The 14,484-nt window shown below is 60.5% G+C and overlaps 1 protein-coding gene across 1 annotated transcript; it reads right to left on the reverse strand.

Moving 5' to 3' along the window:
* Positions 1–10,579: 10,579 nt before the first annotated feature.
* Positions 10,580–14,461, reverse strand: SLC39A3 (solute carrier family 39 member 3). Its single transcript, XM_032208529.1, has 2 exons — positions 13,885–14,461; positions 10,580–12,892 (listed from the first exon to the last, which is right to left on the reverse strand). Exons 1-2 carry the CDS (start codon positions 14,089–14,091, stop codon positions 12,155–12,157), a joined length of 945 nt encoding a protein of 314 aa, XP_032064420.1. The 5' UTR covers positions 14,092–14,461; the 3' UTR covers positions 10,580–12,154.
* Between the last annotated feature and the right edge of the window lie 23 nt (positions 14,462–14,484).

Below are 14,484 nucleotides of genomic sequence, written 5' to 3' on the forward strand. Positions count from 1 at the left end.
CCGCCTCCAGCCCCCCCACCTCCCCGGCGGGCCACCGCCACCTTCGCGCTGCCCCTCGGAAGCGGCCAGCAGGAGGGAAGGGAGGGGCGCCTGGACAATGGCGGCGCAGGGCTCCCATCCGGCAACGGGGAAAAGAGGGGCCGACCCTGGGCAGCTGCGCTGAAGCCACCGCACCGCATCCGCCTCCAAGCGCCGCCGAGCCAATTTTTCGCCCACCTCCCTCCGCACTAGGGATTTGGGCCGTCAAACCGCCCGCACTTTAAGCAGCATAACAGGTTAGCCCTGCTCAGCTACTGTCTCTCTGCTCTTGTCCACTGGAGGAGAGAGGACCCACCTTTGATTGCGAGACCCCCTGCCTTCCCCCTCCATTGAACCGCCCTGCCTGAGAAGCCGTCCCACCCGGCCCACTCCTGCAGCCCCTGATCGTTGGCCCATCACAGGCCCTGTGGGGAGCGGGAGGGGGATGCATGTGGTGGAAGCCAACAAGGATCTTTGGTATCCTGAAGCAGGGCAGGGCGCTCCCTGCTTGCCCACCTGAGGAGCCCCGTCGAGCCCCAGGGCATCGGGGAGGGTGGTCTTGCTGAAGTAGTGCCTGGGATGGTGGCAGCAGGGCCCCCCCCCGCCCTTCTGGTGGCCAAAGGCTCCCCAGTGGAAGCCTACGGCAGCCGCAACCCCCAGAGGGCATGGCCAGGGGAGGGAGGGGCAGGTCGCCCTGGCAGGGCCTGCCACATCCCTAGGCAGGGGCCCTTCTGGAGAGCAGGCGGGGTGGTGCGGGTGGTGCTTGGCTTGCTGGTGCCAAGGCTGCTGATGGAGGTCAGAAAACGGCTGGGCAACACGCCCTTCTCTCCAGCTGGGGAAGATCAAGCATTTGCTTGCTCAACTGGCGCTGCCCCTACCCGTCAACCAGAACCCAGTAGCCAGCTCCTCAGCAAGCAGAGGGAGACCGAGCACTTTCCCTCCAGGAAATGCCCCCCGCCCCCCCGTTGCCTCTCTTGGGATCACTCAAGCTGACGCAGGAGCTGATGCTCAAGGGAGGCTCCTGAGGCCGTGGAGGGCATCTACACCCAGCTGGCCTAGGGACCCCTGGGAGCTTCCTTGCATGGCCAGAATAAGGCCATTTCCCGGGAGGCTTTCGAAAGCTGCAGCCGACTGGACCCCCAGAGGCCCCTGGGAGCCGCTCCCAGATGGCCTGAAGGGTCAGGAAAAGGGGCCTGAGAGGATGGACTGGCCTGGCCACGTCTGTCCCACGGCCTTCTGGGAGTTTGGGCCTCAATAACGGTGAGAAAGAACTTGTGGAGGTCAAGAGACGACAGAGCCGCAGCTGCACCCTGGGAGGAAGAGCACGAGGAAAGCCCCCCAGCTGCAGAGTGGGGGAACTGGGCCTTTGGACGTGTGGGATTCTGTTAATGCAGCTTTACAAGAAAGTGGCATTCACTTGTTTGGTGGTGTTTCCTCTGCGGTCTGAGCGCCTCCTGGGTCCCTTCGGCCTCAGGCCCGAGCACAGGAGCCGCCACCTTCCCACGCTGCCTTTGGCAAGGGACCCTCGGGCAACGGGCCAGGACAGAACCAACGTGTGGTCTCTGAACCGCTCACTGATTAATTTTGCAGTTGTCCTGGAGGGAGTTACTGCATCCTGCCTTCACAGGATCTTCCCCAGCCCCTGGTCCTTCGGGGGTGGGCGGGCGGGTGGGGGTGGTTCCCTCTCCAGAACAAATGGGTGGGGAAATTATTGGCTTATCGGTTTAATTAATTCATTAATTTGTTTAATTCATCCAATTTCTTAACCGCCTCTCTTTCCCATTGAGGAGCTCGAAAGGGTGCTAGAGAAGCCCAGGCCATCCGGATGGTCCACTCAAGAAGGATTTTGTGGGGAAACCCAGAAGAACCAAAGGAGGAATTTCCTCCTCAAAGTCTTCTCACCAGGGAGTGGAATCCCCCACCTCCAGGAACCCTGGCAGAATGGGGATGGGGGAAAAGGGGTTCTTCAGCCGTGGCAACCAAACAGAAAAGGATCCCCCCCCCCACTGGACACACACAAATGCAAGCGCACACTCGGCTTAAACCAGTCTCCTTCCAGAGCCCCTCGGGGAGCCAGGAGGGGAAACGCAGGCGTCCCTTGTCGGAGTCAGATGGCTATGAGATGTTGAGGTGTGGCTCCTTCCTTGGCAAATGCCCCAGAGGACCCCGCTTCTCCCCCAAGACCTGCCGAGACTTCAGGCTGGCACAAGGCCACCTGTTAATTCGGGGGGGGGGGTTGTAGGTAGGTAGGAGGCGCCTGCTGGGTGGATATTTTCCAGAGATGTTCTGTTGTGTAACCAAGGATTCCCTTAGGGATTTCCCTCTGCTCAGCAAGGCCCAGCCTCCTTGGGAGCAGGTTTGGGGTGCAGTGGGTGAAGTGGGGAGAATTGTCTCTGGAGGCTGCAGTGTGCTGCGGGGGGGGGGGGGGGGGCTCATACAAACATCTGACTCTGACTGACCTCCTGTTCAGTTGTTGCTACCCAAAGAAGAATCTGCTCTCACAAGCCAAAAGTGTGTGTGTGTGTGTGTGATGGGCACCCCTGAAATTCCAGGAGCAGCTGGACCCCAGCAGGCCAAAATGGAAGGGGGCGGGATGAAGAGAGCCAGGCAGCCTCTGGGATAAGGGGGTAGCTACATCCAAGCATTGGCACCTGGCAGCCTCTGTTGGCAAGGAGGCCCTAGATCCCCCCAGGCCTGGCCCTGGCTTCCTCCGGCCGCTCTCTAGAGCCATTCAGGCTTTCACCTGCCTTTCACCACTTGGGACTCAGGAAGCAGGGCAAGGGGCCAAGTGGAGTCTGGAGGTAATGGGGGGAGACGCACCTTTAAACTCTCCGTGGGGCTTCCAAAGAGTTTCCAAACTCTGGGACCCTCTCAGTTTTCCCAAAAGCTCCGGTTGATGGATTAAAGGAAGGGGGGGGGAGGTGAGAGGAGAAAGACCTGGATGATTTCACAGTCTTGATTTTTTTTAATCTTATGTTTATTCTTTTAATTGCTTTTCTCTTTGCAGGAGGTTTGTTGAGCACCACGAGGTCCCCTGATGTGAGAGGGGTAGTGACGTAAAATTGACAAATAAAAAAACGAGGAAGAACTTTGGGATCCAGCCCACAACACCAAGCACTCCATCCATGCCCCCCCCCACCCCCAGGCAGATGGGATCCCAGCATCAGAGGGGGGGGGGGCTCCACAGACACAGCTGGGAGAATTCTTGCAGGAGACCCCCTTCCCTTCTCTTGACACCAAGGGGGAGCAGACTGGGGGGGGGGAAGCAAGCGTAGATAGGTGGGCTGATGGGGGGGACGCTCCCCGAGGCTGCGGATGGGCATAACAGACAGGGTGGGGACCTGCGGGGAAAGGCTGTTTCCTAGGGGAAACGTCTGGCGCTTCTAGTCCCAGCCCGGGGGGGTGGGGTGGGGAGGGGGGGACACGGTGTGGGAGTGAGTAGGCAAAACAGCTTCCGCCGCCGCCGCCGCCGCCAGCGGGTCACAGAGGGCGACGTCCCGCAATGGTGGCACTCAACGTCCCCCCCCCCTTCCCCAAGTAGATCCCGGACTCCGAGCTGGCAGAAAGGCGGCAAGATAGCGCCAGGGGCCGCGCCGCCTCCCTCCGGTACCACGGAGCCACTGACGCAGGCCGGGCCCTACCTGCTGGCCGGTGGGAAGGCGGCGATGACAGCAACAAGGTGGCGGAGAGGCGCCAACTCTCGGGCGGCGGACGGAACGGAGGGTCGCTCGGCAGGCAAAGTGCAGCGCGCAAGGAGCGGCGGGAGCCCCGGCAGGAGCATCCCGGAGCCTCGCGCCTTTCCGCCCGCTTGCAACCTTCACCCGGGAACCCGGGGACGGAGTGCGGGGCAGGGAAGGTGGCGGCTTTCCGCCCGCGCTTCCCGCCGGGACTCAAGGAGCCCCCTCCGCCCCTGCCCCGCTCCTCCTTCCCAGCGCTCCGCTAAGTCAGGCCGTCCGCTGCGCTGGGTGCGGGGAGGGGGCAGCCCGTGGGTCCAGCAGTGCCGCCGCCGCCGCCGCCGCCGCAGTCCCCGGCGCTGTCCTCCCCCGCTCCGGTCGCAGCGGAGGATCTGCGGTCCCTCGGGGGTCCCGACGCAAAGCCGCGCCGCATCGCAGCCCCCTCCCCGCCGCGCCTTCCCGGGTCTTACCTGGTGCGGGAAGGGGCTCAGCCTGCCCTGGGAGCGCGGAGTCGACCGGGACGACAAGCAGCCATCCGGGGACCGCGCTCCGTGCGGGCGCGGGAGGAGGGTCGCGGCGGCGGCGGCGGTTGTTGCTGCGACGGCGGCGGCAGAGATGCTGCTGCTGCTGCGTCGGGGGGGGGAGGGGTGCTCGTCACGTGTGAACGTGGCGGATACACGGCAGAGCAGGGAGGCGCTTGCTGGCGTGGCCGCGGCTTCTGCAACGTTCCCTCTGTTAGCGAGTCCGCCGCGGTCCCGCTGCCCGCGCCCCGCTTTCTTCTGCCGCCCCCGCTTCTCGGAGGGGCTTTCCCGCCTGCTCTTGCGGCTCCACGCTGCAGCGGCGCGCTTGGGTGCCAGGCGCTGCCGGGGCCCCTTCCAACCTTGGGCGAGATCTGGAGCAGCGGCCTTTTGAGCGGACAAGCGCCTCCCGCCTCCCCCGCCCAAATCCGGGCCCGGCGAAGAGCGGCCCGGGCAGAATTGGCTGGAACCTCCAGTCGCCCGACGGCCGGCGTGGCTGCATCGGCGGCTTGGACTGTTCCAGGCAGCAATTGAAGCCCCCGCCCCTCGTCGGCCTCCCCGGCCTTAGCCTGGGCGGAGTGCGGGGTGCCCAGTTGGGTCCTCGGCCCTTGAGAAAGGCAGCGTCCCCCCTCCCGGCGGCCACGCTCTGCCCCGCGTGCCCCCCCCCTCCCAGTGTTGCCGTGGAGAAAAAGGAGACGTTCCGATGGCGGCGACCAGACGCCCTGGATGCCCGCAGAGAGCAAAGGGGGCCGGAAGAGCGCAACCTTTCCCGGCGAAGCGTTGCCTACCTTCTTCGCCTGACTCCCCGGCAGAGATCAGCTCCGCCTGGAAAGCCCTGCCTTTGCCCCCCAGGCAGGGCTTTGTGGCCCAAAGCGGATTCAGAAGAGGCAGGCCTGCCTGAGGTGCCATTGCTGGCCTTCGGTGGAAAGGTTGTTGACCCACAAGCACTGAACCATCTTTAAAACCTGGGCTGTGCCAGACCACCAATTCTGGTTGTTGAAGAACCTGTAAGGCAATCGGGAAATGGCACCCAGGACAGAGCTCTGCTCCCAGTGGGATGGTGTGGAACTGGAAAAGAAAGTGTGTGTGTGTGTGTGTGCGCGCGCGCAAGCACACACCCATACAATCCCCTTATGTATAAAAGGCTCAGAATGAACTAGCAACAAATGTAAAAAGATGATGATGATGATGATGATGATAAGGCTTCAACATGAAAAAAAGAAGAAAAAAGTCCAGGAAATAATTGGTCCGTTAATGGGAGAAGGTGGCAAGGAGGTGATAGCAATAGTTAGACTTATATACCGCTTCATAGGGCTTTCAGCCCTCTCTAAGCGGTTTACAGAGTCAGCATATCGCCCCCAACAACAACAATCTGCGTCCTCATTTTACCCACCTCGGAAGGATGGAAGGATGAGTCAACCCTGAGCCTTGGATGGATAGATAATAGATAAGATAGATACAGAAGATAGATAGATAGAAGATAGATAGATAGATAGATAGATAGATAGATAGATAGATAGATATAGCATAGCAATAGCAATAGTTAGGCCTATATACCGCTTCATAGGGCTTTCAGCCCTCTCTAAGCGGTTTACAGAGTCAGCATATCGCCCCCAACAACAATCTGGGTCCTCATTTCACCCACCTCGGAAGGATGGAAGGCTGAGTCAACCCTGAGCCGGTGAGATTTGAACAGCCGAACTGCAGAACTGCAGTCAGCTGAAGTGGCCTGCAGTGCTGCATTTAACCACTGCGCCACCTCGGCTCTGATGAGCAGCAGGGAGAAACCAGAGCTACTGAATTCACTCTTTGCATCTTCATGCAAAAGGGGGGGGGGGAAACATTCCCACCTACCAAAAACAAAACCATGACCGAATAGGGATGCAAATTAAAATAGGCTAGAAAATGGTAAGAGAACATCTGACCTCCCTCGGCGAATTCAAATCACCGGGGCCAGATGGGGTTACAGGCCAGAGGTCTGAAGGGACTGACAGATGTGGAGCCTGGGGAAGTACTTGAGGACTGGAGCAGAGTATTTTTTTTTTCTGAGTATTTTATTTGGATTTATAGGCCGCCCTTTTCCCTGAGGGGGCTCAGGGCGGCTTACAATCATTAGGGAGGGGGTACAATTCAAAACAAACAATATGTGAACAAAATAAATAAAGTAATAAAAACACAACTTGCATTCAACATTCAACACTCAGGTGGGGCAAATTAGAGGCTTATCCCCAGGCCTGACGGGAGAGCCAGGTCTTGAGGGCTGTGCGGAAGGTCTGGACGGTGGTGAGGGTACGAATCTCCACGGGGAGCTCGTTCCACAGGGTCGGAGCTGCAACAGAAAAGGCTCTCCTCCGTGTAGTCGCCAGTCGGCATTGACTGGCGGATGGGATTTGGAGGAGGCCCAATCTGTGCGATCTAATCGGTCGAAGGGAGGTAATCGGCAGAAGGCGGTCTCTCAAGTACCCAGATCCACTACCATGGAGTGCTTTAAAGGTGGTCATCAGTACCCTGAAGCGCACCCGGAGATCGACAGGTAGCCAGTGCAGCTCGCGGAGGATGGGTGTAACGTGGGCGAACCGCGGTGCGCCCACTATCACTCGCGCGGCTGCATTCTGGACTAACTGCAGTCGCCGGATGCACTTCAAGGGCAACCCCATGTAGAGCCCATTGCAGTATTCCAGCCTAGAGATCACAAGGGCTCGAGTGACTGTTGCGAGAGCCTCCCGGTTTAGGTAGGGCCGCAACTGGCGGACCAGGCGAACCTGGGCAAATGCCCCCCTGGTCACAGCTGACAACTGGTGGTCAAAAGTCAGCTGTGGATCCAGGAGGACTCCTAGGTTGCGGACCCTATCTGAGGGGTATAAAATTTGACCCCCCAGCCTAAGTGTTGGAACATTGGCCAAATTGTTGGGAGGGAAACACAACAGCCACTCGGTCTTGTCCGGGTTGAGTACCAGTTTGTTAGCGCTCATCCAGTTCTTAACGGCCTCAAGGCCCCGGCTCATCACGTCCACCGCTTCATTGAGTTGGCACGGGGCGGACAGATACAGTTGCGTATCGTCCGCGTATTGATGGTATTTTATCCCGTGCCTCCGAATGATCTCGCCCAGCGGTTTCATGTATATGTTAAATAGTAGGGGGGATAAGACCGAACCCTGCGGCACCCCATATTTTAGGGGCCTCAGGGACGATCTCTGCCCCCCGACCAACACCAACTGCGACCTGTCCGAGAGGTAAGAGGAGAACCACTGCAAAACAGTGCCTCCCACCCCCACCTCCCGCAGTCGTCGCAGAAGGATACTATGGTCGATGGTATCGAAAGCCGCCGAGAGGTCAAGGAGAACCAGGATGGACGCATGGCCTCCATCTCTGGCCCTCCAGAGATCATCGGTCAATGCGACCAAAGCGGTTTCTGTGCTGTAACCGGGTCTGAAGCCGGACTGGAATGGGTCCAGGTAACTGGCTTCCTCCAAGGCCCGTTGAAGCTGGAAGGCCACCACCTTCTCAACAACCTTCCCAACAAAGGGAAGGTTGGAGACAGGACGGTAGTTATTTAAAATGGCTGGATCCAAGGATGGTTTCTTCAGGAGGGGTCTCACCACCGCCGTTTTGAGTGCGGCGGGGAAGTGCCCCTCCCAAAGGGAGGCTGTTACGACCGCCTGGATCCAGCCACGTGTCACCTCACTGCTGTTGGCAACCAGCCAGGAGGGACACGGGTCCAGAATACAGGTGGAGGCACTCACAGCTCGAATGGCCTTGTCCACATCCCCAGAGGCAACATCCTGAAACTCAACCCAGAGATGGTTTGCCAAGTGATCCTCTTGTGTCCCGCCTGGATCTGCAGCGGTGGAGTCCAAGTCCGACCGAAACCGAGCAACTTTGTCCGCTAAGAATTGGGCATAATCCTCAGCTCTACCCTGCAAGGGTTCCCCCGTATCCCTCCTATTTAGGAGGGAACGGGTTATCCTGAACAGGGTGGCTGGGCAGGACTCAGCGGACGCAACCAAGGTGGCAATATGAGAGCCTCCCATCTTTAAGGAAGGAGAAAAACGGATCCAGGAAACTAGACCAACCAGCCTGACTTCAATACCCCGGAAGATCCTGGGAAAGAGAACCAGGGAACAGATTTGCAAACACCTAGAAGCAAGCAAAGGCAACGCGGGTTTGTCAAAAGCAGATCATGCCAAACCAATCTTATTTCATGTGGGTTAGGCAACACCACCACCAGATGAATTTGTGCCTGGCTGACCAGCCTTACTCAACGGGTAGTCCTCAGTGGAAGGACAGGCAAGCGTGCAATGCCAGATCCCCCACTTCTACCTGAGGCCCAGGAACCTTCAGTATCTTCACAAGCGATTTAAAAGGACAGGTGGGTGTCTATAGAGATACTCCGTGTCATCCCGGTCATGGTTGACCCAAAGCTCTTCGTGGATGAGAAGCAAAATGACTTCAAAATGAAAGTCCAGCTGCCTCTTGAAAAAGCACCTTTGGGATACAGAATAGGTGGCACTTGGCTCCAGTCATGGCGGGAGGGAGCCTGGCACCCTACTGCACAATCCCTTAACTATGAGCCAGCCCTGTGTGCAGCAGCCGGAAAAGCCAATGCAATCCTAGGCTGCGTTAACAGGGGAATCGAATCACCATCGCTGGAAGTTTCAGTATCACTTGACAATCTCTTGGCAAGACCACACTTGTCGACTCCAGTCTTGCTCACAAAAAGACGTTGAGAGTCGCCTCTTGGAAGTGGCCGATGCCCCCGGGCAGCTATTTCCTCGCTTGGGGCTTCTTCTGGGACAGGCAAACCAAGAGGGATGGCAGGAGAGCCGGAAAGATGATTGGATGCCAATATCCCCATGTGGGGTTTCTCCCCCAACCCAATTAGCAGAGAGGCCCACTTCCTTCACCGGGTGGGCTCAGATCTTCTCTCTTGACCCTCCTCCTCCTCCCTTTCTCATCCCTGCCCCCACCCCCCCTCTTGGACTGATGGCCAGAGCTCTCCCCCTCCCCCCCCCAAGGTCTCAGTGCAGAGGCTTTCCCTGTTGCCCACTGACTTCTTTGCAGCTCTACCCATGGGTGAGATTCTGATTCCACCACAAATGCGCGTATGAAAAAAGTGCGTGTGTCTAAAGCGCGGTGACAAAACCGCGCCGTCAAAACCGTGGAGACGAATGAGTGCTGAAGCGCGCCGACAGAAGCGCGCTGTAACATAACCCTAAAAATAACCCTAAACCTAACCCTAAACCTTACCTTAACTTAAATCGCGCTTCTGTCGGCGCGCTGTTGTCGGTGCGCTTTTGACATCGCGGTTTTAGCGCCACGGTTTTTTCGGCACGCTTTTGACGTTCGCAGTTATGTCGTGCCACAGAGATTCTCACATCCTTGTGCCTGGAGGGGAGCCTGGTGGGCAGCTCCAAATACAGCACCCTGCCATAGTCAGGGGGAAGGCTGACCTTCGTACGATTGTGTGGGGGTCCTCTTGACCCAGAAAGGGGCACCCCTGGTCTGCATGTTGGAGCCGTGCAAAGGCCGCCTTGGCCGCAGCCGCCACCAGGGAGTCCCAGATCAGGGCGCAGCCTCAAGTGGAGAGGTGCTGCCACAGCCAGGACTCTGGGACCAGGCCTCCCTTGCAGGGACCTCCTGGGTGCCCCTGCTTGCACGGAGCCTCAGAGGTCTCTCCACCCCCCTCCCACCAGGTTGCCAAAAGCTCCTTTCCCTGCGGCTTCTTCTGGGGAGGCTCCCTTGGACCTGTACGAGGCTCAAGGGCAGGGAGGCCGGAAGAGACTCGGATCAGGTCAGCCCAGTTAAGGCGGAGGACAGGAAGGAGCAAGGGGAAGCTCCACCAGGGCCCCACTTAGCTGTGCGCCCCCCCCACAATTCCTCAGGGCCAAGAGGTCAGCCAGGCCCCCATCCGCAAAAGTCCCCTCGTCTGCACCTCCACGCCTTGCCGGGTGCCAAGCGCCGCTAAGGGCCGATTCCTCTCCCAACACGTCACACAATGCAGTGCAACACCGGAGGAGCCCCCCCCCCTCTGATGCTTGGGCCAGGCCGTTCCAAAAGGCTGGGAGGAGGCTGAGGGGCACAGGGACCCCAGAGGGAAGGAAGCGGTGAAGGGAGGGTGGTGATGCTGGGCGCTCGGTCCGAGGCCCCTGAGGCTGGGCAGGGCCGGCCCACAGCTCCCTCTGGGAGGCGGGGAGGAGCAGAGCCTCCCTCGTGAGGCAGGGAAGCCAAAAGGAGGCTGAGCTCCTCTCTGCCCATCCCACCTCCTGCCCAGGCGAGAAGCTTCTGAGGCTCTGACAGCATTTGGCCCACAGAAAGGAGGGCACCGGCTCCCCCATGTGATTTGCCCACAATAGACAGGGTCACAAAAGGGGCAGTAAAGGAGGTTTATTTCAGCCTGTAGAGACTGACTATTTTAGCACAACGGAGATTATCGTAAGTGCAACACAACAACCCAACCAGACGGGTGTGATCCTTTCCCAGAGCAGGAATGCAATAAATAATGCCCACGCACACACAAACCCACAAGCAGACCCCTTCTCCCCCCCCCCCCCAGCTTTGAGGGCCTCAGGAAGCCTTGCCAGCAGCCAGGCTGATGCCACAATTGGGGAGGAAGGTGCCCACTCGTACCCCAGCCAGCCAGGGGTGCAATTTTGGGTACCAGCTGCAGCTGAGGGGGGAAAGGGGGAGGCGCCTCTCCCCTAACTGCATCCCCTCAGCCAAACGATCAGGAGTGTGGTGGGTGGTCCTCGGTCGTGCCTTCCCGCCCCCCCTCATGCAACTTCCTGGCCCCAACAGCCTCTGTCTGGTGCGCAGAGGGTCCAGCTCTGCTTTGCCTGAGGCTGCAAGGAGGAGGAGGATGGGCGCATTCTCCGGAGCCCAAGGGGAGGAAGGCCCGTCCTTGGGGTGACGGTAGCTGGGGTGGTCCCTGAGCTAGAGCCCCGGCAGGCATTGGCAGTCTCTCCACTGCGGAAGCAGCAGAGGGAGGCCAGGCACAGGCCTCGCCCTGCCCTGATCGAGCACCTGGGAGGAAGAAGCTAACCAGACAGACCGGCCAGAGGGCCAACACTCTGCCAGCAGAGGCGGCCACCCTGAGGGCGCCAGAGGGGACCCGCTGGTCCGCAAAGGAGACGGACCCATCCAGGCAGGCAGTTCCCGTGGCCTCTGCTGCAGACGGGCATGGGGAGGGCGAGCTGGCAAGTATTTCAGCCCTCCTGCCCCATTCCGAGGAGCCCAAAGAGGCCCAGATGCGCCTGGAAATCTTTGCTCCTCAACCGTGTGGCTCAAATCTGGCCCAACGCGGGAGACGCTCTCATTCTCACGCACAAAGCCAAACAAGGAGCTTCAAGTTGCATTAAAAAAAAGTATCCTGAAGTGGACAACTGGCCCCCGGGCCACCCCAGAGCAAGGGCAGAAACCTGGCGGCTCTGAAGGGCAGGACGGACCTCTGCAAGTCAGGGATGACACCGGGCCTTGTGGGCAGCTCAGCCCTTTCCTAATTGCAAGGCTGGTCCAAACAAAAGACCAGATGAAGCCTTGGCAACCCCAGGTGCCAAATAAGCTCCTGGCAGGAGGAGGAGGAGGAGACCAGCTTTCAGGAAATGAACCGGCAGCCCCTGGCGAAGACAAATGTTTCCCTTCAGTAAGAGGGCAGAGCCTCCCCCCAATCCGCCCCTTGTGCCTGCCAGAGGGCAAAGTGGCTCCATCAAGCGCCGTGCCAGGCTGTCTTCGAGGTCTTGGCCAAAAACCTCAGCTGAAGAGGACACTTCCCAGCTCTACTCCCCCCCCAATGGATGTGAGGAAATGGCCAGGGAAGAGTCCAGCACTCGGGACAATGTGCCTCTTGGTGACCCCCCCTCGCCCTCCCCACCGCCTGGCTCTCCTCCTCCGGGCACACGCAGGGGGGGGGGGGTTTGGCCCATTCCTGGGGTGCCACATGGAGGCCCCTCACCACTTGAGGAAGACCAGGCCCGCCAAGGCCGCGTAACCCAGGACCAGGAAGAGGACTTTCAGCAGCCGGTCGTTCTTGTCCTCCAGCTCCTTGGCCAGGATCTCAAAGAAGGTGACGAAGAGGAAGGTGCCCCCGGCGATTCCTTGCAGGATGACCGAGGCCACGCTGCTGGCCATGTTCTGGGCGCTCTCGATGCCCATGCCGATGCCGATGCCCAGGGGGATCATCAGGCTGACGGCAGCGGCCAGCTTGGACGCCTCCTTGATCTTCAGCCCTGTTTTGGCCATGTTGATCCCCAGGGCCACGGCCACGAGAGTCTCGTGGATGGCCACCCCCAGGAAGAGGCTCATGACCCTGTCGCCCTCCTCCTGCAGGCCCAGGGCCAGGCCTTCAAAAATGGAGTGGGCAGACAAGGCAAAGACCAGGCTGAAGAGCCGCAGGGGGCTGGAACGGGAGAGCTCGTAGATGGCCAGCCCGTGGCTGTGGCGGCCACGGTCGGCCCGGGGGCCGTGCCCCCCCCAGGAAGGCTCGATGAAGGGGCTCTCGTACTCGGAGTCGCTGCCCACGTCTGAGCCGGCATTGAAGGTCTCCAGGTCAATGAAGGACGGCTTCTCCCTCCGGAAGGTCAAGACCAGCTGCTCCACAAACACTGTCAGGAAGAAGCCCAGCATCATGATGGTCTCTGCCAGAGGGTAGTCGGTGGCCACGTCCCCAAGTTTCAAAACCTCCTGGAGCTGCAAGACAGAAGCCGACAGTCCAGATTCTCTTCTGCTCAGGTGAGACCCCCACAGCCCTCTTATGGGGGAGGGGGGGGGAGGGGAGGCCTGCATTCGGAACTGCTCCCCCTCCCCCTCCGCCTTTTCGGCTCTGCAGAAACCTTCAGCAAGAGGGGAGGCCAAGGACTGCCCAGGCTCCACTAAAACTTGGGAAGCAGTGGAGTTTAAACACAAAGAGCTGGAAGGGATGGAGCTACGGGAAGAGACAGAAGATCATTCACTGGATTTCGCAGGATTCCTTTTCTATTAGGCCGAGGAAGGGATCTGTTCTCCTGGGTCTGCCGTTCACCTGCAGGGAAGCCCTGGTCGAACGGGGAAGGTCTGGCGGGGGGGGGGAGTGGGCTGCAGGCGCTCAAGCCAAACGGAGGGGAGAAGCGGAACATGAATGGGGTGGACAAGCGACTCAGCAGCCGTGGCTGTAGGGGCCCTTCAGTCCTCCTCCTCCTCCTCCTGTCGCCAGAAGGCGCGCCGCCAGTGGGGCCTCCGAGCTCTGATGGCAAAGACAAGGAGGGGAGGGCCGGGGAAGGAGGGGAGCGGCGGGGGGGGGGCGGCGGTCAGGAGGAGACATCGGTAGACGTGCAAACGGGGTCCCGGGAGATCCCGGAAGCCAGAAATCCTTCAAAGGTAAATTACCCAAATAGACGCTCGGAAGCCCAACGGTTGCAGGGCGGAGGGAGAGAGGGAGAGGGAGGGGAGGGGAAACCAGGGAGGAAAAGGTCCAGACCGATCCCGATCAAACGGACCAAGGCCAGCAAAACCAACGGCTGGAAAGCCGAGCAAGCGGGGCTCCTCCTGCCGCCCAACCGCTGCCTCACCGCAGGCGGACCCAGCTGAGGAAGGAGGGAGGCGGGCGGGCGGAGGAAACGCCGGGGAGGCCCCTCGGGGCGCCCCCTCCCTTGCCCGGGGCCAGACTAGATGACCCGGGGGACCCCCCTCCCCCCCCGCCGTACCTTCTGGCGGACGGCCGGGAGCAGCGCGTTGAAGCAGGTGGCCAGGAAGACGCCGCCGCCCAGGGCGTTGCAGAGGCCGAGGGCCCGCCGGGAGCGCTGCGCCCGCTCGGGGTCCGCCTCCAGCACCTTCACCGGCAGCAGGGCGCCCGCCAGCATCAGCGCCAGCGTCCCCAGCAGGCACAGCACCTTCGCCGCCACCACCTCCATGGCCGCCCCAGGGAGCCGCCGCCGCCGCCCGATGACGTCACAGCGACGCCCCCTCCCCCGGTGCGCGCCGGAAAGGCGTCCGGGCGGAACGCCTCTCCCGCGAGGAGGTTCCGGAGCGCCAAGAACCACCCCCCACGAGGGGGCGCCTTGCTGGCCGAAGCTCTTGGGGGCGGCGAGCCCGAAGGCCGGTCGCTTCCGCGGGGCAATGCAGGGTCTGCAAAGGGGCCGCCCGAGCTCCTCGCGGAAATCGCACCTCCAGTCCCAGGATCTCGGCTGCAGCCCGGCAGCCTTCTTGCCGAGGTCGAAAAACGTGCCGGAGAACCCTCCTCCCCCTCCCCGGAGCTTGTCCCGGCGCTCTGCCCCTCTGGCCGGGTAGGAGAATTGCGCAGAGGG

Source organism: Thamnophis elegans, chromosome 1 (assembly GCF_009769535.1).
Source record: "Thamnophis elegans isolate rThaEle1 chromosome 1, rThaEle1.pri, whole genome shotgun sequence".
NCBI lineage: Eukaryota > Metazoa > Chordata > Lepidosauria > Squamata > Colubridae > Thamnophis > Thamnophis elegans.